This window comes from Nuphar pumila, chromosome 10, assembly GCF_984573655.1.
Source record: "Nuphar pumila chromosome 10, dmNupPumi1.hap1.1, whole genome shotgun sequence".
NCBI lineage: Eukaryota > Viridiplantae > Streptophyta > Magnoliopsida > Nymphaeales > Nymphaeaceae > Nuphar > Nuphar pumila.
The window spans coordinates 96,334,025-96,361,101 of record NC_143258.1 but is presented as its reverse complement, the minus strand read 5'-3'; the positions used below and the strand labels follow the sequence as shown (position 1 = coordinate 96,361,101).

Below are 27,077 nucleotides of genomic sequence, written 5' to 3'. Positions count from 1 at the left end.
GAGAGAGAGAGAGAGAGTATGGGATCAAAGAGGGCTTCGGAGATCGCATCTCTTCTGCATCTGCAGCCTCATCCAGAGGGTGGCTACTTTGCAGAGACATTCCGGGATTCTTCGATACAGCTCCACACCTCCCACCTCCCACCTCAATGTGAGAATCTCTCTCTCTCTCTCTCGTCTTTAGCTTTCTTGGTAGTCTTGTTGATGGAGTTACACCAATTTTATGGGATTCCTTTGTTGTTTGGTTGCAAAGTTTGAGGTAGAACAGTTGAATTGGAGTCATTTGTATACTATGGTTTCAAAAAGCCACCTTGGTGTTTCTTATTTTAATCATTTTTTTCTAGCTCATGAAGTTCATTTTGGACTTATCAGCAACTTTGTCATTTAAACTGAAAGTTGTTCTTCATCTCCTTGTTTGTGTGAAAATTAGTCTTTGCATGTGCTGCGGCATTAGGGGCTGAATCCTAATACATTTTCATTACAATGGCTAATTGGTAAGTTTCATTTGTATGTATGCACCTACTCTATTTCCATTATGATAGTTATTTGGTAAGTTTTATTTGTATGTATGTACCTATTCTGTTTTCATTACAATAATTATTTGGTAAATTTCATTCGCGTGTGCTGCTCTCATAATCATTATTGCTTGATCTACTTCTCCATTTATTCTAGATGTTTATTATCATTTTGGATCGATTTGTGTCAACCCTTTGGTTGTTCATCACGGTCTTGTTGTTGCTTTAAATTTGAACTTCTGGCGTATTCGTTCATATGTGGTGAGGATGTAATTTCTAAAGTAGAAACAGTTGTGGATGTTCTGGTATATGATACATATCATGGTGCTGCATTGAATCAAAGAAATCATGCAGCTGTCTATCGTATAAAGCTGGTTTGCACCCCATCCTTTTCTAGATCCATCATGGAAGAAGCATGTGATAATTATTATAGATCTCATGCATTTTCAGTATCTTATGTAGCAACTTCATCTGGTCTTTGGACATTTCTATGGTGTTTTCTGAATTTTTGGATAAGGATCCATGTATTCTTCTCTTCAGTCCTTGTCTTTGGCAAAATGGTTCTCTTATTCCAAAAATGAATATCAAACTCGTCTCCATTGGCTTTCAAGAGTTTTGAATTCTATTCTAAATGTATTTGGTGAAGGGCATAAACATAGAAAATAACTGCCTATTGAATTTCTAAAATAGTTCTATAAAATATTTGCATCTGCAGCTTCGGTTCAGCAGAGGGGTGTTATTTGTGTGTCAACAACTAGGAAACCTAGTTCTCAATTTTTATTCAAGCTGAAGAGAAATATGTTGGAAAAAAATTGTGGGTTGACAAGAAATCACCAACTCAGATTGAGGGCACATGGCAGCAGCAATGCCTCTAAGATAGTTTTGCCCTCATATTGTGGTGCAAACTGGATGTTTAAAGACTCATTATGCAACTACCCTAGCCTAAGCACACAGTAGTTTTAAAACTCAGCAAGTCGGCCTAGTTATCAAGTCAATCCCACTCAGCACTAGACCTGGTCATCATAGCGGATTAACCAGTTTCTTGGAAAAAGCTCTCCTAATCTAGTGGACAAGGCATTCTCACAATGGACATAACTGTGAAACCTCATGGACTTGTCAATCAAGCCTTTCAATGTCTGAATCAATATGTCATCAACTCTAATCAGAGAACCAAGTGCGACCAACTGATATGTTGATTCATGTAGACCATGATGGAAAAAGATCCTCTCCTGATATTTCCAATTCTTCTTCACTTTCTAGACCTTTTCTGTAAAGGTCTGCTCGAACCATCTATCAAGAGTGTTCCACAGATTCATAGTGGAGACTCCAGGAGGCACCTACAACAGAACTTCTTTCGAAAGTATTGTTATTATGTAAACAACCACAGCCTATCATCCTTTTTCCAAGCTGTGTACTGGGGATTGAGGACCGGCAAACTTTGGCTGCCACTTCCTTTTTAAATTCAGCCATATTGGAATGTTCAGCAGATTCAGGAATGGTTCCGTCAAGATGGTCTAAGACATCATGACTCCAAGAAGAGGTATAATTTGTTTTTTCTAAGTAATGAAGTTTGTGGACTCTGGTTTTTCTAAAACTAATTGGCTCAAGGAGGATTAAGGGGAGTTGATGCCAAGATTGAATGAGGTAAATGCTGCGTGTAACTAGCTTAAACATTTTCTCTAACCAAATTAAAGCCAAATAACTCAAAGATCAATCCAATTTGGTTAATAATTAAAGCACCTCATCAGACATGGGCTTGGGAAATATAAGACCAGGTATGTGAGCAGTCAATGAGAGTGTCAAATGGAAGCTAGATGACATCTCGAAGATTGAAAATTTTTATTTGATCCTTGGGCAGGCCAGTACTCTGCTCATCTTTTTAACCATCAAGTGAATTTCCAGCTATATGATAACCTCTTTAACGTTGCTAGTTCTGAAATGCTGGACAAATCTCAATGTCTAAGATGTGTCCTTGTTGATAGCTTTATGCATGTACCACAAGAGGTGAGGGAGATTATAGCAGACCAGATGTGGGATCTAATATAGGAAGATCAACTCAGATGGTCCAAGGATAATACATTCCCTTTATGCTTGGCTTGGGATGCAGCACGAGAGAAGGGGCTTCAAGTTAATTGTAGCAGGCTCTTTTGGTGCATAAAAAACACATTCCTAGAACTGCACTGACATTGAGGTTTGCTATTTCCTGATGTGTATTTATAAGAGATTAAAAGACCTTCAGTTTGTATTCCCTAGCATTTGTATTTTTTTTTGCCACAAAGAAGCACACTTTTTCTTTTGACGCACTGTTAGTAACCAGGTGTGGAAGAGGGTGAGTGATCTTCTCAGAGATGACAAACTCCAAGGCTGGTATCAAGGATGCATTGGCTTTTGTAGAAGAAATACCTCTCATCTTGGGTGGTGGATTGTCGCTGGATTATTACGTTTCAGATTATTATTTGGAGATTATGGAGTTTGTGTGATATGGAAGCACTTGAGAATGCTAATTCAACAGCTAACTGGTATTTTTGCCTCCTTAGGTAAGGGAGCACATGATCTTCAGCAACTGTGAGCACCCTATCATTTCTAATCGGGGTTGTGCTAAGAGATGGTATCCTCCAGAATTTATAGGTTAAAGTCAAGATATATAGCCTTTTCTCAGAACAAGGGAGGATTGAATTTATGATTCGAGATCACACTGGTCTTGTGTGCTGGTTGGTAAAAAACATGACAGGAAGTGATAAAAGATAATGGGACTGATGGCATTATAGATTAGAAGATTTGAATCAACCAAGTAAGACTAAGATTGAATAATCTAGGCAAGATCTTGTGTAGGGACGCAGACAGCCAGGCTTAATCAATAAAGAATTTATTGATTTTGTCTACCAATTTGAACATATTTGTTTTTGTCTTGTAATGAAGACCTGTAATTTCTTGCTAGGGGTTTAGCTCAGTTATCTATTTTGGGCCGGGAAAGGTCTTGTAAAGATGAACTGTTAAAATGTACCTCTTATATATATATATATATATATATATATATATATATATATATATATATATATATATATATATATATATATATATATATATATATATATATATATTACATCAATACCCGATAGGGGTATTTTTGTAATTTCACATAGCTGTTTTAGAAAACAGCTATTTTCCAGTTTTGATAAAATGTAACTTTTCTTTTTCTTTTTTATTTTTGTTTTTTGTATTTTTTGAGAACCAAAAGGGGCTCCAACCATAGAGTCGTTGGAGCCCCCAACGGTCACAAATGTGACCGTTGGGGGCTCCCAACGACTCTATGGGAGCCCCCTTTTGGGCTCTCCTTTTGAGGCCCTTGGCCTTCCTTTCTCTCCTCTCCCTCTTGTATAAATAGAGGTGAACCCCTTGTATATTTTTCATTCTTGAGAGATCTCTCTCTTCTCAATAAGAGGCTTTTTATATTGTTGCCTTCTTAAAGGCTTGTGCTTGTGTTGTCCCTTAGTGGACTTGTGATATTGTCTCTTTTATTCATTGTTGTAAGTGCTTATAAGCACTTTTTATATTTCCGCAATATCTCCTTACATGATATCAGAGCCACTCAATTCTTGAAGGAAAGGTGTGGTTCGTGTATTTCATATTTGGTGGACCTCTTCTCACTTCTTGGCAACATCATGGAGGCAAAGATTGACTTATCCTTCAAGCGCAATGGAAAGAATGATATGATGTGGGCATCGGCAATGGAAAATAACCTCAAAGGTAAGAAACTTTGGGGTTTTGTCATGGGGACCGTTCTGGAACCTAAGCTTATGCTCACAAAGGACGAAGAAGGTCAAGAAAAGGCTCTTGAAGGAGATGCTCGCCTCAAGGCCATTGAAAATCATCAAAAAGAAGTGGAAGATTGGGAAAGCAATCACGCAAAAATCCTTGCGTGGTTTATGAACAATGTTGAGCTTAAGGTATGTGCTAACATAGCTAAATTTCGTAGAGCCAATGAGGCTTGGTCCTTTATGAAGGGTATGTATACCCAAAATGATCTTGCAAGAGCATATTTCTTGCAAGAAAAGATTAGAACCACCAAACAAGGTGATTCTAGCATTCAAGACTATTATAGTGCCCTAAACCCACTATGGGATGAATTGGCTCTTTTGGAGCCAAAATGGGTTTCTATGGAAGATATTGATTTAAGACAAAAACAAATGGAACAAGAACGATTGTTTCAATTCCTTTTTGGGCTACGTCCCGAATTTGAGCAAGTGAGATCCTCACTTCTCCATAGATCTATTTTTCTTCCTATTGAGGATGCTATTGCCGAAATCACTCAAGAGGAGACAAGGCTTGGCATGAGTAAACATGTTGATGAAGTACTTGCCGTATCAAAACCGGGTAACAATGTTAGAACCTATAAACCTCTTCATTTTGGGAAACAAGGAAACTACAATGAAGGAAGAAAAATGATTGTTTGTCATCATTGCTATGAGCCGGGTCACATTAAACCCGCTTGCCCAAAGCTTAATGGAACTTTCAAGCCTAAGGTGGCCTCTCTTGAAGAAACTACCACCAAAGAAGATGAAGGCAAGAACAATGATCTCAAAGAAACTCTTGGACAAATATCTATGGCACTCCAACAAATTCTAAAAGTTTCTTCCTCCACATCGGGTGCGGCTATTGCTTCGACATCATCACCCGGTACGTATTCTTGGATCCTTGACTCCGGAGCCTCTTTTCATATGACCCCCCATGAAAATGCACTTATTGATGTTTGCATCAATTCAAAGGACTCTTGTGTCTCTACGGCCGATGGAACCTTTTTAAAAATTTCAAGTATTGGCTCTTTTAAAGATTCCCAAAAATTTTGTGTTCCAAAAGTAAGAGTTGTTCCCAAACTAAATCTAAACCTTTTTTCGGTCTCTCAAATTGCCGACCATGGATGTGAAATATCTTTTTCATCTAATGGTTGCTTTGTGCAGGATCTCCGGTCCGGGAAGCGGATTGGAAAGGGAGACCTCTATTATATGGACCATCTCGATCTCCCTTCAAATCATTTTTGTTCTTATGTCCAAGAAAAAAATATGGAAACTTGGCATAAAAGACTTGGTCATCCAAGTTATTCTAAAACTCTTTCCTTTTGGAAACAAATTTTGTAAGGAAAAAGAAATTAATTGCAAAGATTGCATTTTTGGAAAAATGAAGTCTATTCCATTTCCAACTAGAACTTTTCTTTCATCAAGACCTTTTGAATTTGTGCATTTGGATGTTTGGGGGCTTTCTCCGTTTATGTCTAAAGGGGGCTATTCGTATTATGTTACTTTTATTGATGACTTTACTCGGTATGTTTGGATTTACTTTCTTAGTCATAAATCGGAAGTATTCACTTTCTTTAAAGATTTTCATAAAAAGATTCAAAATCAATTCCAAAATGATATATCTATTTTAAGATCCGATTCCGGTGGCGAATACTTATCTCATGAATTTCAAAACTATCTAACCCAAAATGGGATTTTCCATCAAAGGTCATGTCCTAGGACTCCTCAACAAAATGGCCTAGCGGAAAGGAAACATAGGCACATTATAGAAACCGCTAGAACATTACTTGTTTCTAGGAATATTCCAAAGAAGTTTTGGGCCGAAGCCGTTCTAACTTCCACTTATCTAATCAATAGAATGCCTTCTTCCAAATTAAAAAATGCTTCTCCCTATGAAAAGCTCTTTAAAATTTCACCCGATTTCAATCGTCTTCGTATTTTTGGTTGCAAATGTTTTGTCCTATTACATAAAAGAGATAAGTTGTCTCCAAAAGCAATTGAATGTGTATTTTTAGGATATGGTGAAAATAAAAAAGGGTATAAATGTTATGATTTTAAGAATGATAAACTATATGTTTCAAAAGATGTAACATTTCTAGAAGAAGAGAACGGTTTTGATAAAATAGAAGAAACAAATGAAATTGATTACATATTCTTACATGATCTTATCGATGACATACAAGAAGATTTTCTTGAAAACATAGAAGATACACGTGAGGTGTCCCATCTTGATATAACACCCTCAAATGATAGTGATACAAATATAAATGTTTACTCAGGAAGAAATCAAAAAAATCCTATTAGTGCCCTCAAAAAATATTCTCAAATTTCTGAATCTTCTGAGGAACCTCAAGTTAGACATTCTTCTAGAATATCAATACCCCCAAATAGGTTTGTATTCTATGATTCCTTAACCCCCAACTATCGGGCGTGTTTAATAACCCTACATTCTTATTTTGAACCCACTCACTATAATCAAGCTAAATCTATACCACATTGGGTTGAAGCAATGCAAGTTGAACTAAATGCATTAAAAAAGGCTAATACTTGGGAAATAGTTAATCTACCCTCACACAAAAAACCTATTGGGTGTCGATGGGTCTTCAAAGTTAAAACTAAAAGCGATGGCTCTTTGGAACGATATAAAGCTAGATTAGTCGCTAAGGGATACTCCCAAGAATATGGCATTGATTATGAAGAAACATTCGCTCCCGTAGCTCGAATGACTAGTGTTAGGACCCTAATAGTTGTCGCATCAACCAAAAAATGGCCTATTTATCAACTTGACGTAAAAAATGTTTTTTTAAATGAAAGTTTAAGTGAAGAAGTTTACATGGATCCGCCACCCGGAATTAATATTAAGCAAGGTCAAACATTTCGGCTTTTGAAGGCATTGTATGGCCTTAAACAAGCTCCTAAGGCTTGGTATGATCGTTTCAGTGATATCATGATAAAATTAGGATTTCACTCTTGTTATACTGACACTGCTCTTTTTGTCAAAAATGTAGGTACTAGTATCGTAATATTGTTGCTTTATGTTGATGATATGATTATCATTGGGAATGATCAAAATAGTATTATTGATGTTAAAAATATGTTAAAAAATAATTTTGATATGTCTGATTTAGGTTTTCTTAGATATTTTCTAGGAATTGAAGTTGCATATTCTTCTCGAGGATATATTTTGTCACAGATGAAGCTTGCTGCAGATATCTGTTCTAAGTCTGAGATTTCTGATGACAAGAAAGTAGAGACTCTCGAGGTTATTAATGCCAAATTACGGTTGAAGGATGGGGTTCCTCTGGAAGACCCTACACCCTACAGACAACTCGTTGGGTCTCTCACCTATTTAACTATCACCAGACCAGATATCGCCCATGCGGTTCATTCAGTTAGCCAATTTCAGCATGCTCCTACCACTGTGCATATGAGTGCTGTTCTCCGAATCATTCGCTACATTCGGAATACCATCAATAAAGGGTTATTTCTATCCTCCTCTTCTTCCTTGAATCTTCTTGCTTATACTAATGCAGATTGGGGAGGTAATCCCAATGATCGAGTCTCAACTACTGGTTTTTGTGTCTTTTTAGGGGACTCTTTGATTGTCTGGCGATGCAAGAAGCACCAGAAAGTTTCACTATCATCCACTGAAGCTGAGTATCGGGCTATGACAACCACGACAATGAAACTTGTATGGCTTCGCAGTCTGCTTAAAGACATGGGGGTTGATATTGTAAAAGTATCTTCAACAAGATACTTTAGTCGATAACGCAACAACCTTAAGAATAAATGTGTGAACATACACACCCAAGAACACTTGTGCACAACAAGCACAACACACCGAATCACAAATGTGCACTTGCACCCATAAGTTTCATAAACACTAAAGAGGTTGGGCTATAATCCCAAATCCCTTGAGAAAATACAAGAGGAGCTGCCCATATATATAGGGCTTGGAGGAGGCCTTGGGAGGGGCTCCACATAGTCGTTGGAGCCCCTCCAACGGTCACAAATGTGACCGTTGGAGGGGTCCAACGACTAGTGGGTTGGGCCCCTCCCAATGCTAGTACAAGCATTAAATGCGAAAAATAAAAAGAATAAAGAAAAAGAAAAAAGAAAATAATTACAAAAACATATTCTTGAAAAAGAATATGTGTAAAATTCCTAAACTATCCTTACTAGGAATATATATATTTTATATATATAATTGGTAAATACATATACATATATTATATATATGTATATGTATTACCTTATATATATAAAATATATATGCGAAATTACAAGTTTGATTACATAATTTAACACCCCCCTCAAACTTAGGGCAAGATGACCGAAAGTTTGCCAAGAAGAAAGTTGAATCGTGGGGCGCACAGGGCTTTAGTAAAGAAGTCTGCCAACTGATATTCGGACGTGACATAGGGAAGATCAATAACTCCTCGGAGATATGCTTCACGAACATAGTGACAGTCCATTTCAATGTGTTTAGTCCGCTCATGAAAGGTGTGATTCTTTGCAATGTAGATTGCACTCTTGTTGTCGCAGCATAGCTTGGTGGGTCCTTCAATTTTGATCCCCATGTCTTCTAGCAGTTGGTGAATCCAAACAATCTCCATGGTAGTAGTTGCCATGGCCCGGTATTCAGCTTCGGTTGAGGAGAGCGACACCTTTTGTTGTTTCTTGCATCTCCACGAGATTAGTGAGTCTCCTAAGAACACACAAAAACCAGTGGTGGAGTGACGGTTATTTGGGTCACCTCCCCAATCTGAGTCAGTATAAGCAATCAATTTTAAGTCAGAAGAAGAGGACAGAAAAACTCCCTTATTTAGAGTACCCTTTATGTATCTTACGACCCGTAAGATGGCACTCATGTGAACGGATGTAGGCGCATGCTGGAACTGACTTGCAGTATGGACTGCATGGGATATATCTGGTCTGGTAATACTCAGATACATCAAAGATCCTACAAGTTGTCTGTAGGGTGTCGGATCCAAAAGGGGAACCCCATCATCAATTTTCATCTTTGCTCCTACAACCGCAGGAGTTTCACAAAGCTTTTCATCTGTAATACCTGACCTGTCAATGATCTCAGAAGCAAGCTTAGTTTGAGATAAGAAATATCCTCTAAGAGAGTATGCTACTTCAATTCCCAAAAAATAAGTCAGAAAACCCAAGTCAGACATTTCAAATTTATCTTTTAAGATAGATTTTATACTCTTAACCCCGTTAGAATCACTCCCAGTGATGAGCATGTCATCAACATACAGAAGTAAAATTACAATCCCTGCATTGGATTTTCTAATAAATAGAGCAGTGTCAGTAAAGCAAGAGGAAAAACCATTTTCAATCATAACAGAGTTAAATCTATCATACCAAGCCTTGGGGGCTTGCTTTAGACCATAGAGTGCTTTTTGAAGACGAAGCACCTTTCCCTTAGGAGTCTCCATTCCAGGAGGAGCATCCATGTAAACTTCTTCGCTTAAGTCGCCATTTAAAAAGGCATTTTTCACATCCATTTGATAGATGTTCCATTTGTTGATAGAGGCAACGGTTATAAGACATCGAACGGTGACCATACGAGCTACAGGAGCAAAAGTTTCTTCATAGTCAATACCATATTCTTGACTATATCCTTTTGCAACCAAGCGAGCTTTGTACCTTTCAAGGGATCCATCACTTTTAGTTTTTACTTTAAAAACCCATCGGCACCCTATTGTTTTCTTGCCTTTAGGAAGATTTTGAAATTCCCAGGTTTTGGCTCTTCTCAGGGCCTCAAGTTCATTGTCCATGGCATTAATCCATTCAGGGGACTTTCGTGCTTCTTCAAAATTTCTTGGTTCGGTATAAGAGTGGATGGCACTAAGGCAGACTCTATATCTTGGTGAAAAAGAGTCATAGGAAATGAACCTAGAAGGAGGCCTTCTACTTCTCTCAGTTCTACGAGGGATCACTTCATTCTGAGAGGTACTGGAACTGGCATCATTATATCTGTCAAGAGCACTCCTAAAGTTGTTTTGATCTCTATGAGAGTAGGTGATAGGGTCTCTAGGTAATTCAATAGGTTGATGTGACGAAGGTGGTAAGGAGATGTTTTCCTCGGTTTCAAATTCATTTGTGTTACTTTGATCTGACTCATTATCACTAGTGTCATCGTCCTTGTTTAGTAAATCAAATAAAAAAAAATAATCCATATTTTCATTATGGGGGTCACAACGTTCAAATCCACTAATATTTTCCAAGAAACTTACGTTTTTGGAAACATACAATTTATCACTTTTGATATCATAACAACGAAACCCTTTTTGGGTTTCAGAATAGCTAAGAAAGGCACAAGGAATGGCTTTAGGAGAAAGTTTGTCATTCTTATCAGTGAGAACAAAACATTTACACCCAAAGACCCTTAACCTGCTATAATCAGGTTCCTTATCATACAGTTTTTCAAAAGGGGAAATTTTGTTTAAATTTTTCGATGGGAGTCGGTTTATGAGATAGACAGAAGTAAGGGCTGCCTCAGCCCAAAGATTTTTTGGAATGTTTTGAGAAATGAGCAAAGTCCTAGTTGTTTCAATGATGTGTCTGTGCTTTCGTTCGGCTAACCCATTTTGTTGAGGGGTTTTCGGACAAGATTTTTGGTGAAGAATACCAAAATTTTCAAGATAACTTTTAAATTCATTTGAGAGGTATTCTCCTCCAGAGTCAGACCTAAAGATTTTCAAACATCCATTGAATTGATTTGAAATCATCATGTGAAAATTCTTAAAAGTTGAAAAAACTTCATGTTTATGTTTAAGGAAATAGATCCAACAAAACCTAGTATAGTCATCCACAAAGATCACATAATATGAAAATCCTCCTTTTGACATTACCGGAGCCGGTTCCCATACATCGGAATGGACAATTTCAAATGGTTTTGTCGTAAACATGGATCTTTGAGGAAAAGGCAAACATTTCATTTTCCCAAGAATGCATTCATTACACAAAAAATCACTTTTACAAAGATGTTTAACAAAAGGCAAATAGGAGATTTTAACTATATTGGGATGACCCAATCTCTTATGCCATACATGAATATCTTTGTTTTGAACGACATTGCAAAATTGACTCTTGGGAACTTGAAGAAAATCAACGTAGTAGAGGTCTCCTCTTCTAGAGCCTTCCCCAATCAATCTCCCGGACTGGCGATCCTGTATCCAACACTTATTAGAAGAAAATTTTATATCGCAACCATGGTCCGAGAGTTGGGAAACGGAAAGAAGATTTAGGTTAAGGTTTGGGATAAAACGAATTTTTGGAACAAAGAAGTCTTGTTTTTCAAAATTCCCTATTCCTTTAATCTCAAGAGATGTTCCGTCCGCGGTTGGTACAAAGGATGGAAAAGAGTTTTTAGAAAAATTTGAAAGAGAGCAATAGCTAGGGGTCATGTGAAAGGATGCCCCGGAATCTAAAAGCCAAGATGTCTTACCAAGGGAAGGAGATGACATAATGGCTCCGGAAGTGCCTCCCTTGAGAAGAGGTTGTAGAGCTTCTACGATTTGTTGAAGAGAAAAAGACTCACTTGATGAGGAAGGGCGTTCTTCAACTTGAGATGCCATAGCCGTTGCAATCAATTTCTTCCATTTAGGACACAAAGGTTTGATATGTCCGGGTTCTTTACAATGATAGCAAGTCACTTTGCTATAGTCTCTTTTACCATACCGATCATTTCCTCCTTGACCTTGATTCTTGAAATGAGGAGGTCTATAGGTCCTCATGTTATTTCCCGGTCTTGACACGGCATTAGCCATTTCACCATCTTCTTGAGTAGAGGAAGTAACAAGAATGCTAGGATTATTTTTGCCAATCCCCATACGGGTTTCTTCACCACTTAGCTTGGTGATAACATCTTCAAGAGAGGGGGATGTGAAGGCGGAGAGAAGAGAGGACCGAACTTGTTCAAATTTGGGTCTAAGGCCATTCAAAAAATTAAAGAACCGATCTTCTTCAAGTTGTTTGTGCCTTAATTCGATTGCCTCACTACTCCATTTAGGTTCAAGGATGGCAAGCTCGTCCCAAATGGAGGATAATTCGGCAAAGTACTCCCGAATGGTCATGTCATTTTGTTGGAGAGTCAAAGCCCTCTTTTGGAGAAAGTACTTGTGGGATAGATCTCTTGAGGTGTACATTTTCTCAAGATATACCCAAGCTTCGGAGGCCCTTTTAAATTTGATGATATTGGCGTTTATCTTGGTCTCAACGGATGAAAATATCCAAGATTAGATCTTGAAGTTCTTCATTTCCCAATCATAATGTTTCTTAGAATACTCTTCAAGAGCCTTTTGTCTTTCATCCCCTTCAAGGATCTTAATGTCCGCTCCTTCAATAATGGTAATTTTGGGTTCCGGTTCCGGTATGGATCCATGAACGTAACCCCAAAGCCCCTTTCCTTTGATATGAGCTTCCATATTACCTGCCCAAACATGATAGTTTGAGCCATTAAGCTTAAACCCAAGGGAGAAATGGGAGTCTTTTTCGCCCATTAGAGAGGAAAGAATGCAAGGGATAGTACGTACCTTAATTACTTTTCACGTCTTTCTTGACAAGAGAGGAGCCTAAAATATTGCTCGAAGAAGGTGATCTCCTTTGATTTCAAGAAACTTGAAGGCACGCTTTTCGAGGAATGCAAGAGGAGGCGAATCGTAATTCTTCTTCTTCAACGAGACTCTGATACCATGTAAAAGTATCTTCAACAAGATACTTTAGTCGATAACGCAACAACCTTAAGAATAAATGTGTGAACATACACACCCAAGAACACTTGTGCACAACAAGCACAACACACCGAATCACAAATGTGCACTTGCACCCATAAGTTTCATAAACACTAAAGAGGTTGGGCTATAATCCCAAATCCCTTGAGAAAATACAAGAGGAGCTGCCCATATATATAGGGCTTGGAGGAGGCCTTGGGAGGGGCTCCACATAGTCGTTGGAGCCCCTCCAACGGTCACAAATGTGACCGTTGGAGGGGTCCAACGACTAGTGGGTTGGGCCCCTCCCAATGCTAGTACAAGCATTAAATGCGAAAAATAAAAAGAATAAAGAAAAAGAAAAAAGAAAATAATTACAAAAACATATTCTTGAAAAAGAATATGTGTAAAATTCCTAAACTACCCTTACTAGGAATATATATATTTTATATATATAATTGGTAAATACATATACATATATTATATATATGTATATGTATTACCTTATATATATAAAATATATATGCGAAATTACAAGTTTGATTACATAATTTAACAGATATTACCGAAGCCTCAAAATTATGCTGCGACAACAAGAGTGTCATCTATATTGCGAGCAATCATACCTTCCATGAGCGTACAAAACATATCGAAATGGATTGTCACTATGTTCGTGACGAATTCTTACGAGGAACCATTACTCTACCATATGTCACTTCAGAATATCAGTTGGCGGACTTCTTCACTAAAGCTCTTCCGACTCCTCGCGTCCTGTTTCTTCTTGGCAAACTTTCCGTCATTGCCCCGTAAAGTTTGAGGGGGGGTGTTAAAATGTACCTCTTATATATATATATACATATATACATATATATATACACACACACACATATATATATATATATATATATATATATATATATATATATATATATATATATATATTACATCAATACCCGATAGGGGTATTTTTGTAATTTCACATAGCTGTTTTAGAAAACAGCTATTTTCCAGTTTTGATAAAATGTAACTTTTCTTTTTATTTTTTATTTTTGTTTTTTGTATTTTTTGAGAACCAAAAGGGGCTCCAACAGAGTCGTTGGAGCCCCCAACGGTCACAAATGTGACCGTTGGGGGGCTCCCAACGACTCTATGGGAGCCCCCTTTTGGGCTCTCCTTTTGAGGCCCTTGGTCTTCCTTTCTCTCCTCTCCCTCTTGTATAAATAGGGGTGAACCCCTTGTATATTTTTCATTCTTGAGAGATCTCTCTCTTCTCAATAATAGGCTTTTTATATTGTTGCCTTCTTAAAGGCTTGTGCTTGTGTTGTCCCTTAGTGGACTTGTGATATTGTCTCTCTTATTCATTGTTGTAAGTGCTTATATGCACTCTTTATATTTCCGCAATATCTCCTTACATGAACATCCAGATGAAATTGAGTTGTAACCTGATGTGTTTGTATCTAAAGCTGTATTATTCAAGTAATTGAACTGGTAGGGTCTGCCTAACACCAGCCTGTAAGAACAAAGAAGTGAAAGAGAGAGAAGAAGCAACTTTCAGCCAAGGGCACCTTCCTTGCTATTCTGACATTTATATGTGTTATAAGTTTATATCTATACAGATTAATGGTACAATTTATAATATTACCCAGTTACCCCTATGTGACAGGTGCGGATGCGTGTGTGGATACGGGTATGGGTGCGGCGACACTTTAAAAAAACTTGAGTGCAGGAAGGGTATATATATATATATATAATTTTTAATAGTTTTAAGTTAACACTAATGAAATAAAAACAATTATCAGATCATTAATTCATCATGCATAAATTCATGCAATAAATCAAATTAACATCTACAATTGCTATTCCTCGTCAATAAAAAATAACACCATAATTAAATCAACCTAAATATATTATGGCTATGCTATGTGAATTAAGAAAACAAGGAATAATTCAACAAGTCAAGCAGAAAAGAAGTAAATTATACTAATAGAAAAAACAAACAATGCATAATTGCGTACCAAAAGTATATCATACACAATGTTATACCTGGGTTTGGTTTTGGTGAACCCAACCTAAGCATACTAGTGAACCCAAGCTTGGGTTCACCAGAGTCGAACCCAGCATGCCTGGGTTCATCTCACCAGAGGTTCGACCCTTGTGCCAATGAGGGGTAGAGAAGGAAGAAGAAGAAAGAGAGGAGGTGGAGGAGAAGGAAGAAGAAAGAGAGGAGGCAGCGAAGGGAGGAGGAGAAGAAGAAAGAGAAGAGAAGGAAGAAGAAAGACATGAGGAGTCAGGATGGGGAGGAGCAGTCAAGGAGGAAGAGGAGGAGTCAGGGAAGGGGGGGGGGCAGTCGTGCCCTAATACCCCCACCCCACACATTTTCTTTTTTTTTGGACCAAAATGGACTTGGTCAAAATTGACAGAGTCCATTTTGGACAAACATAATTCTGGGTGCGGGTTGACTGCACCCAAAATTATTTGACCTCACCCTGTGTGGCAAATTTTCAATTTTTCCGCACTCACACCTGATAAAAGTTAAAACTGCCTTTGATTGGCAGACTTTGTCCTGAAAATCGAGAAGGAATGGAAGGGGAGAGGAGAGAGAAGAGAAGTCGTTTTTTTTCTGGGAATCGGCAGCCACAATCATTCTTAGTGGCTGCACTAAAACATCATTAAGATAAATAGGTTTTACAATTCTTTTACATGGACAAAACTGCCCTGTGTTAGTAATGTATATTACATTACAATATAACATACACGTGAACCATATGGATCCTCTACTGGATCCATATCCGATCCATATTCTAATACCCTCCCTCAAGTTGTGCATGGGAGTGAACCATGTGCAACTTGTTCTTCAGATACCAAAAACGGTTACTTGTGAGACCTTTTGTGAACATATCAACGACTTGGTCTTCTGAAGACACATAAACCGATTCAATGTCTTTGTCTGCTACCTTTTGTCTGATGAAATGTTGGTCAATCTTAATATGCTTGATCCGACTGTGATGAACAGGATTGAACGCAATTTGTATAGCACTTCTATTATCACACATGAGAGTTGAACTTGAGATACTCTCTCCCATCTCTATAAGTAGATGCCTAATCCAGGTCACTTCTGCTGTAGTAGCTGTTATAGATCTATATTCTGCCTCTGTGTTGGATCTTGCCACAACTTTCTGTTTTCTGCTACTCTATGAGATAAGATTGCTTCCAATGAAAACACAGTTTCCTGAAACAGACCTCCTTTCATCTAGGTCCCCTACGAAGATTGTACATATGTGAGTCCATCACCCACCGTGCCTTTTAGATAGCGAAAAATACGTTTGATGACATCCATGTGACCAGTCTTTGGTTCATGCATGAACTGAGATACTTGATTTACAGAATATACAATGTCTGGTCTAGTAAACGTAAGGTACTGTAACATGCCCACTAAACTGCGATACTTGCTTGCATCGGGATATAACTCACCATCACAAATACTGAGTTTTTGATTGACAACACTGGGTGTAGGCACAAGTTTGCAATCTGTTATTCCTGCTTTGGCCAGAAGATCAAGAGTGTATTTGTATTGAGTTAATGACATTTTTTCATCTTGTCTATCCACCTCTACACCAAGAAAATATCTCAGTTCTCCAAGATCTTTCATCTTGAATTGCATACTTAGTAAAGCTTTAATTCGTTGAATATGGTTTGGAGCATTACCAGTGATCACTATATCATCAACATATATAAGTAAGAGAACCATAGTGGTTCCATCTCTGTATATGAATAGAGAATGATCTACTTGGGAACGAATGAAACTGTGGTTCTGAATCTCTAAGGAGAAGCTTTCAAACCATGACCTAGAGGCTTGCTTTAAACCATACAATGCTCTGGTTAATTTGCATACATATTATTTTGGGTCTCCCTTTGCATAACCTTGAGGCTGCTACATGTAGACTTCTTTTAAATCCCCATGAAGAAATGCATTTTTAACATCAAGCTGACTAAGGGTCCACCCATGTTCAATAGTCAAGCCAAGGATAATACGAATAGTTCCCATTTTCACCACTGGACTGAAGGTCTCATCATAATCTTGACCGTATTTTTGAGTGAAACCTTTGGCAACAAGACATGCCTTGTATCGTTCAATGCTATCATTCGGTTTATACTTAATCTTATACACCCATTTTGAGTCAACAACATTTTTATCTGGGGGACGACCAACTATCTCCCATGTTTGACACTCATGAAGTGCCTCAATCTTCTCATTCATCGCTTCAATCCATTTGTTAGATTGAACAGCTTGACAAAACCCAAGTGGTTCCTTGTGTTTTTCAATCTTGGATAGAAAGATATGAAAATCCATAGAGAAGTTATCATAACTCATCCATTTTTCAATAGGGTGCCTTATCCTGCCTGATCTTCTTGGTGCCTCTCTGTTACTAGACAATGACATGTGTTCTCCAACAGGTGTATCTGTTTGCTCTCTGGGTCTCTTGGTATAGACATTTCCTTTGTATCTCAGACATTCTGTTTCTGATACCTTATCTGAAGCTGTCTCATCATATATGCTTTCAAGAGCCAAAGTGGTATGTTTAGCAACATGTGAAATAAGTTCAGCACTGAGCCATGGATCATACCAATTATCAGCTGCATCACCGTGTTCACGATTGTGGTTTGCTTTATTTTTCAGAAAACTATTTTCATCAAAAACAACGTTTCTGGAAATTCTAATCTTCTTATTGGCAGGGTCATAGCACCTGTATCCTTTGTGTTCATCTGCATAACCTACAAATTGGCACATAGAGGCTTCGTCCTGAAATTTAGTTCTCATGGATTTGTCAATATGTACATAACATGTGCATCCGAAAACTCGTAACTCATCATAATCAGGGTGTACACCAAAGAGAACATAATAGGGAGACTGGTTTTCAAGGATAAGCATAGGAAGACGATTTATCACATGAGTGACAGTGTGAAAAGCTTTTGTCCAAAGACTAATGGGCAACTTACAACCATGCATCATACTCATTACACTTTCCACAATATGTCTGTGTTTACGTTCAACAATTTCATTTTGTTGTGGAGTGTACGGGCAAGAAACTCTACGATGTATCTCATTATTTTGGAGAAAATCTAAAAATTCTTTGGAGGAATACTCACCACCTCCATCACATTGGAGAATTTGAATATTTTGGGAGAATTGATTTTTAACATAGGCATGAAAGTAACGGAAAATAAGAAAAACCTCTGATTTGTGTTTCATAAAGAATATCCAGGTAAAACGAGAGAAACTGTCAATAAAAGATACATAATATTTATTTCCAGAAGAGGAAGGATTGGGGGCTGGGCCCCAAACTTCAGAACATATTATCTCAAAGGGCATTGAGGCTCTTTTATTTATTTGATGAAAAGGAAGTACATGACTTTTGCAGACCTGACAACTGAGACACATTTTATCCTTTAATGAAGGTAGAACAGACTCTGAAAGAAAACCATTGGACACTAACTTTTCAATAAAGACTTAGCTACAATGACCAAGACGAGAATGCCAGAGATCTGACTTATTACATTTGGATATGCTTAAGACGCTTTTAGAGACATGATCAGACTTGGGCTTCAGGACATTGTAGGCTGAATCTTCATTGAAGACATACATGTTTTCACGTCGCTCTTCTTTAGCGAACATCTCCTTCGTTTGAAGATCCTTGACAAAGACAAAAGTAAGGGTAAATTCCACAGATGAATTGGTAGAGTCAACAAGCTTAGAAACAGAGACAATATTTTTCTTTATATTTGGTGCATGAACAACATCATATAAAAGAATAAATGACTTAGGCAAAGGAATGAGAACGTTGCCTATGTTTGAAATAGGGTGGTGAGTCCCATATCCAGTTACAATATTAGATTTACCAAAATAGGGAGTCAAAGTAGAGAACTTACCTGCATTGCCAGTGACATGAGTTGCTGCCCCAGAGTCAACATACCATATTCCATCATCATTCTATTTCAGATTCAAATTGGCCATCACAGATAAGAGAAGATCCTTAGCATCATCACTGGCCCCGAGTGTACCTGCAGTTCCTGATGTAGCAACATTTCTATTGTTTTGCGTTCTATTCCAGTTTTGTGGGTTGAACCAGCAGTTGGCTTTGATGTGACCTCGTTTGTTACACTGATAGCATGTGGGAACATTCGTTGAAAAACTGACAGTGGAATTTGGTGTAGGTAGTAACCCACGTCCACCCTAGATTGGAGTTTCCCTGCCCCTGCCATGTCCTCCTCGTGCATGATCAGCTATCATCCCTCTGGCAAGAACCTCATGTGTAGATGATTGTCCTGCTAAAGCATCAGACATGCTTTTCAGAGTCATCTCGTATTGAAAGAGTTTGACATGTAATTCCTCAAAACTGAGCAACGTAGGCAAGCATAATAAAGAGGTAACAAGAATATAATACTCTGATCTCAGGGCATTCAGTGTCTGTTGCACCTTTTCTTTATCTGGCACTGGATACCCAACCATGGCTAATTGATTTGTGATGCTTTTGACTTGATTTAAGAATTCAATAATGCTCATTGCCCCATTTTTTAACATCTGAAATTCACGTTTAAGAAACAACACTTTAGCTTCTTATATCTGAGAGTAGGTCTGAGTTAAAGCCCCCCACAAAACATTAGATGTGCAATCATCAAGAATGAAAATCAATACTTCTTGTGACAATGTGGAAGTGATGTACGCGACTAGGGCCTGATCGCGCTTCATCCAAGTAACAAATTGATGCAGCGGCTTCGAGGGAAATTGAATAGCTGCCCACCAGAAGATCGGTGGCTTTTGTTTCTTTTATTTTCAATAGTAGTTCAATAACTAATGGGAAAACAACAAACAGAAAGAAAAAAAAGAACTGACAATAATAGAAAAGGGGAAATAAAGGAATAAGCAAGAACAAAGAATAAAGTTGCAGTCTCTTCAACCTTCTCTGCCCACGAAACCCTAGGAGCGGGCCTTTTAAAAACGATTTCTGGATCCGGGTCGCGGGTCCAGTCCTGCACCCGAATCACGATTCGGGTCAGCTCCCATTGGCTGTTGACTCTGTGATGTCTGCACCGCACCACGCCTGGAATAGGTGCGCAGGGGTACTTCCCTGTGTCGCAGCTCCGTACCTGCACTGGGGTCGGACACATGGGTCTGGTCATCTGCCCTTTGTGGTGGATCGGGTAGCCCGATGGATCCAGTCGGGTCCTGCCATGCATCATTCTCCCCGGGTTGGGAAGAAGTCGGCTCTGACGACTTGTTGTCTCCATAGTAAGCATATAGATCAGTCACATTGAAAATAGGGGAAATATGCCAATCATCGGGCAACTGAAGGAGGTAGGCATTCACACCTAGTCGCCGAAGGATCTTAAAAGGACCATACTTCTTAGGACTCAATTTGCTATAGGTGCCTACCGAAAAACGCTTGGGACGCAAGTAGACCCAGACGAGTTGACCGACTTGAAACTGGACATCACGACGACTTTGATCTACGAAAGCTTTGTAGGCCTCGTAGCTTTCAACCAGTTTGGCTCGGACCTGTTTGTGGATATCGCGCATATACTCGACAGCATCAAATGCGTCTGGAGCTGGAGCTGGTAACGAAGAACTATTACCTAAAAGTAATGATGGTCTCATGGTTAGTGATGTTGGTAACGAAGAACTTCAACTCAATATCTAGGATGGTGCTAATCTTGAACAAATTGATTCCATGGTATTTCAATATGGTAGACATGAAAATGACTGACAACCTAGTGCCTTAGAAAACTACTCTAACTTAGAAAGACAACAATTAGGTGAACCTAGAAGATCTGACAGGATTTTCAGACCTCCTGATAGATTTGGTTTATATGAATCATTTTCTTCCTAGAATAGAGCCTGTCTAGTTAAAATCCTGTCATATTTTGAACCAGCTACCTAGAACCAAGCTAAAAAGTACCTCGAATGAATAAGAGTCATGCATGATGAATTAGAGGCACTTGAAAAATTCAAAACTTGGGAATCAATAGATTTACCTAACTGGAAGAAAACTATAGGTTGTATGTGGCTCTACAAAGTAAAAACGAAAAGTGACAAAACTTTAGAGAGATACAAAGCTAGATTAGTAGCAAAAAGGTATTATCAAAAGTACGGTATAGACTATGATGAAACTTTTGCACTCGTAGCTAGGATGACCTCCGTTAGAACACTTATAGATGTAGTTGTTATCAAAGGTTGAGAAATATACCAAATGGATGTTAAGAATACCTTTTTAAATGGGGGATTTAAAAGAAGAAGTTTATATGAATTCATCTCTTGGATATGAGATTTCTTCTGGAGTGGTACTTCATTTGAGAAAAACTTTATATAGCTTAAAACAAGCACCTAAGGCTTGATATGATGTATTTAGTTCTGTTATGATTACACTTGGATTTAAATCTTTTTTATTAAGAAATATGATGTAGGAATAGTCATTCTACTTCTTTATGTCAATGATATGGTTATCACAAGTGAAGATAAACGGGGAGTTGATCATATTAAAGTTATTCTCAAAAAACATTTTGAAATGACTGATCTTTGTTTTCTTAGATTTTTTCTAGGAATCAAGGTTGTCTATTCCCCTTCGAGGATATAAACTAACTCAAATGAAGTTTGCTAATGATATTATTGATAGGTTCGGGGTTACTGTTGAAATAATGGTAGATACTTCACAAGTTATCAATGTCAAAATGAAGAAAGATGATGGATCACCTTTGGAAGATCCTATTCCATATCGCCAATTGATCGGTGCCTTGACTTAACTATTATCCGTCATGATATTGCTCATGCAGTATGGAGTCCATACTGAAAGCCAGTTCTAACATTCTCTCACCATAGTTCACGTGAGTGTTGTGATAGAAATCATTAAATATTTACAAAATTTTGTTTGTAGGGGTGTTTTATTGTCTTCTTCCCCTCTTGAGTTAATTTCTTACTTTGATTCAGATTGGGGAGGATATCCAAATGATAGATGCTTAACTATTGTCTTATGTGTTTTTTTTATGTAACTCTACGATGCCTTGAAAGTGTAAGAAGCAACAAAAAGTATCGGTGTCATTTATTGAAACTGAGTATTGTGTGATGGCAATCACAACATCAGAGATTGTATGGCTATAAAGACTACTTGATGACATGGAGGTTTATTTGCGGTCACCCTCTAAGCTATGTTGTAACAATAAAAGTGTTATATACATAGTTGGCAACCATGCATTTCATGGTTGAACCAAACATATCGAAATGGATTGCCACTATATGCGTGAAGAATTTTTGAAGAAAACTATCATCTTTCCCTACGTTGCCTTAGAATATCATTTGAATGACTTCTCCAAGGCGCTTCTGTCACCTTGGTTTCACTTTTTCCTTGACAAACTTTTGGTTTTTACACCATAAGTTTGAGGGGGAGTGTTAACATACATATAATAAGTATGTATATATACATATATATGTGTATATATACATATATATGTAATAGAAAATACTCATAAGGGGTATTTTGGTTGTTTTTAGATTGTAATAGTGACTGCTTGGTAGGGGCGGGATCTTTCCCCATGTATTTCTTAATGATTTTCTAAGCATTTTCAATATAATCCAACATATATATTTTACTTTGTTGCTCTCTAAGTGATTGTGTTTGTGTATCTCCTTTGGGAGATTGTATTAGGCCCATAAGTGATCCTTTGTTTGTATTTGTTTATCTCCTTTGAGAGATTGTATTTGGCCCATAAGTGGCCCTTTTGTATTTGTGCATTCTTGTAGCCCTTAGAAGCACTTTTTGTATTCTTTTTGTTTCATTACACATTCCTCATCATTACCCTCCACAATGCCTTTTTCGTGATGCAGTCAATTTTTCTTTTCCAAGCAAGCTTATCTCATGATAAACTAAATTGCACATTATCCAATCTCACCCAACTTGAAAGAAGGTTGGTTAGTTCGTAATTATTGTTATACTTTTGGACATCCTCTTCTATTGTAAGCTGTTGTTTTTGATAAATTGTGCCATTAGCAGCCTTATCTACATCACTGAAAATGAATTTTCGGATCTATGTTTTAGTCCAGAATTTTGGCAGTGCGTGCATCTCGAGTCCTCCATATGCAACGATATGAAATGTGCCCTTCCATCCCCAAATCCAAACCCATGATCCTCTCTAGACACCTTACCAAAGGACCACCATAATCTCTTGGTCTTTAGGTACTTATTCTTCATGAAGTTTGTCCATTGTGAGTCTTTAGTGAGGCTGTTCTGTCCACAATATGTTAAGAGTAGCTTTGTTAATTTCTCAAGTTTTCTTATTCCAGCACCTGTCTCCAACTTGCGACTGCAAACAGCTTCCCAGTTTATGAAAGTCATGTTGTTTCTATCCTCTACTTCAATCCATAAGAAATTATGAACGTATCTTAGAAGAGATTTGATGATTGAGTGGAGTTTGAGGGACAAAAGCCAATTCAAGGGCACACTAGTAAGTACATGTTGGATTAAGCATAACCTACCAGCATAAGAAAGTCTTCAATTTCCATCATTAAAACTTTTTAACTCATACTGATGATCAGCCTTAATTTCTTATGAAATGAAAAAAGTTTTAGATAATTGAATGGACAATTACCTGGAACCAAAACCCATTAGAGAGCATAATCTGGATGCTTGGTCTCGATTTATAGGAATCAGTAGATTTGGCTGTATTCACCTTTATATCTGCATGTTTTTCAAACTCTACAACATTTTCTTAAGCTTTAGATCACAAAAGAAAAGTGCATCATCAGCAAGACAGGGAGAAGCTATGACCTCTCAACATCTAGGCAATGTGGCACATACAGTTCAACTTGTTTTATATCAGGCTCTACCTTTTTAAAGAAGCATGCCATCACTATGATAAATAAATAGTCTGACAGTCATTTTGGTGAATATCACTTGATCTAGTAAATCTCCTATCAGGAGACCCGTTGATGAGCACTGGAGATAAGGTTATAGTTATGAACTAGAAGGCTTGCCTTCCAGTTCATCTTTTCAAGAATATGGCCCTTGAGGCATCTGAAAAGAATAGGCAGGTGACTTTTAATTATGTGATAATGGCTCGTCCCATGGAACAACCTGTCCCATGAATGCATTGAGGACCTTAGTGATTGATTCACATAGGAGGAAAGATATAACAATTCAGAAAGGGTAATCTGGGGCATCTCATCCTGATTAAAGGAGGCATCTGTCGGAAGTACCTGGTCAATGTCCAGCACCACCACAACCTAATCGTCATCCAACAAGGGATTCAGGCATCAAATACACTTGGCACATTGGAATGACTGAGCAGTTGGCTTCTAACCAGAACTAACTGTGGAGACACATCATTTGCCAATATTTCTATACAGATGGGAACCTCGACGTATGAGAGAGAGAGTGTTGCTTGCCCCAAAATCAAGGGTCCAAATGTGGGACCCTGTGCCGACCCTAGTCAGATCTGATAGGGCCGAGGTGCCAATCATAATGTGATGGAACTGATTTGCTAATGATCTCTGTCATCTGTTAGAGTAACACCAACCCTATTGAGGACTGTTTGTCTTCATTTTTTTTAATTTGGGTTGGATCCACATCATATATAACCTTCACAAAGTCTATATTCCATGAATGGACTCCAACACCTGCATATGTGTCATATCATTTGTAACCATTCCAAGTGACACCTACATAGATAGAGTACAACAGTCTTTAAGTTTGAGTCTGTGGCCATATGATTCATATCTAAGAGCCCCTTTGCAGACTTCCCTAATGGCCTTAGTTTATTCCCATCGGAGACAAGTCAAGCATCAAGTCAGTTGGTAAACAATGATCCTTGACATGATATTCTCATGAACAGAATCCCCAACCATGGCTGATTCCCATTTGATTCGCTTGTTTGGGAAACTTGTTTACTGATATGCTGATTATCGTACTTATCCCCTACCATACTTAAGATTTGACATGCAGAACAGATTTTGATTGTTATTCCAAGAGAGGGAGGCAAGGACATGCAGAATAAATTTGATTGGAGTTCAAAAGTGTGCATCACAGACAATTAAAACAGTTACATCAGCAGATTTCACTAGCTTAGACTGATTAGTTTTCTTATGCCTACTATTAGCTGGCTCTCAAACGTTTTCTGTCACACTGTTATGAGTATTGTGGGTTCATTTATTGAGCTTTATGGTGTGTGATGAATCACAAATGTCTAAGTTGGCTCCTCTTGTGAGATTGCAGACAAGGTGGACAGACCAATAAGTACAGCTATATATTTCCTGTTGCCATCTGGAAGTGTGTCGCATCTCCATCGGATTCCTTGTGCTGAAACGTGGCATTTCTACATGGGAGAACCACTCACGGTGAGTATGATTTGCTTTTTGCTTTTGCAAGATCCCTTGAAAGTCCACCGCCTTTCTAAAATGTAGAAAGATTATATACTATCTTTCATCTGCAACCATCTCCAGATTTGATAACGAGGTGCCACTGGATCTACAATACTCTTTCGTTAATAGTTCTAATAGAATCATGAGCATTGAGGTTATGGGATCTTCTATTCTACTCCCATACAGCCCAGCATTGATTTTAGAAGACATACTTTGAATGTTGGCTTGCACATCTACCCTGGTAGCTCATACTTCTGGGTTTATATAGATGAATGGAAGTTAGGTCGGAAACATTCTTATGTAATCTGCTGTTTCCATACGTGTGCCCCTATATTGGTATCATTTCACATCACTTATCCCCCCGCTTGACTATCAAAAGAATGGACCTCAAATATCCACAGCACCTATGTCCTGGCAAAACATGCGCAGGCATGCATACAAACACATGCATGTATGTGCAAATAGAATTAAGACATAATGTTCTACTCTTGCCCCCAAACATGCATCTGCATTTGTTATAAAGAATGCTCTTTGAAAACGCCTGCACACACACACACACACACACACACACACACACACACACGCGCGAGTTTCAGTTTGACATCTTGTCATTAGACCATGAAACCAACATGTGATTAGGGGTTTAACATGTCCGACACTGGTCCAGAAAGCAGTAGGCAACATTCCCCGTGGATTGCCAGATCCAAGAGATATCTCTTTTGGCACATTAAGATTTTCTTATGAACCGGGGATACAACCAGAATGGTTGGGCTAAAATATACACTCGTGAACCTTATTAGTGATTAATCCTTTGGCATTCACTTACTGCTATGCGTTTGTTTTTTCATTGAAAAGGTGTTTGAGCTAAGCGAAGATGGAAAGTTCAAGCTGACTATTTTGGGTCCCGACCTTGAAGCCGGCCACTGCCTTCAGTACACAGTGCCTCCCAACGTCTGGTTTGGTTCATACCCTACTAAAGACGTCCAGGATTATGCACTGGATGGCAGTTCTATCACGATAGGTCCACCGAGGGACCCTGAGCTCCACTTCTCTCTGGTTGGATGCACGTGCGCTCCTGCATTTCAGTTTGAAGACTTCAGGCTCGCCAAGCTTTCTCAGCTTCTCCCTCTCGCCCCAATGCTTGAACCATTCTTACGTTATCTTGCGTTGGCAGACTGAGTCAGTTTAGTTCCTGGCGTTGATGTCTTAGTTGTGTTCTTCATGCAGTCAAGAGTACCAGAGACCATTCAAACTGGCTAGACAGATTATGTACTACAGAGTACTTTTCTACTTTTCAGAATTCTGCTACCTATTTTACCATCACCTAGTTGACGCATAAGAGAGAGAGAGAGAGTTTCTTTTTCCTGTGGTGGCAAGGAAGAGCTAAGCTTTTTCAGTGTACCTACTTACAGCATGAGATAAATGTATAACAGTAGGCAAAGAGACCAGAAAGCATCAAGGCAATGCATTGAATCAAGAATGAACACCTGAACTCTGAACAGATACACCAAAAGAAACAGCCCTACAATCACGTATTGTTTCTCTTTCCTGTTAAAATATAACATACAACTTTCAGCCAACAGCTTGGCTGAAGATTCAGCATGAGCATCACCCAAGTATTCATTCGTTGAATGGGTGATGC

The 27,077-nt window shown here is 38.3% G+C and overlaps 1 protein-coding gene across 1 annotated transcript; it reads left to right on the top strand.

The window, feature by feature from the left end:
* Positions 1–26,909, top strand: LOC149827471 (RmlC-like jelly roll fold protein). Its single transcript, XM_090019389.1, has 3 exons — positions 1–148; positions 25,290–25,411; positions 26,291–26,909. Exons 1-3 carry the CDS (start codon positions 19–21, stop codon positions 26,612–26,614), a joined length of 576 nt encoding a protein of 191 aa, XP_089875515.1. The 5' UTR covers positions 1–18; the 3' UTR covers positions 26,615–26,909.
* Positions 26,910–27,077: the final 168 nt, after the last annotated feature.

What these genes read in the sequence shown, in the direction of transcription:
- LOC149827471 (XM_090019389.1), top strand. Translation starts at nt 19, where the DNA reads ATGGGATCAAAGAGGGCTTCGGAGATCGCATCTCTTCTGCATCTGCAG. An exon ending in CTCCCACCTCCCACCTCAAT is followed by an intron (nt 149 to 25,289) that starts GTGAGAATCTCT and finishes GTGAGATTGCAG; the next exon opens with ACAAGGTGGACAGACCAATA. An exon ending in ACATGGGAGAACCACTCACG is followed by an intron (nt 25,412 to 26,290) that starts GTGAGTATGATT and finishes TTCATTGAAAAG; the next exon opens with GTGTTTGAGCTAAGCGAAGA.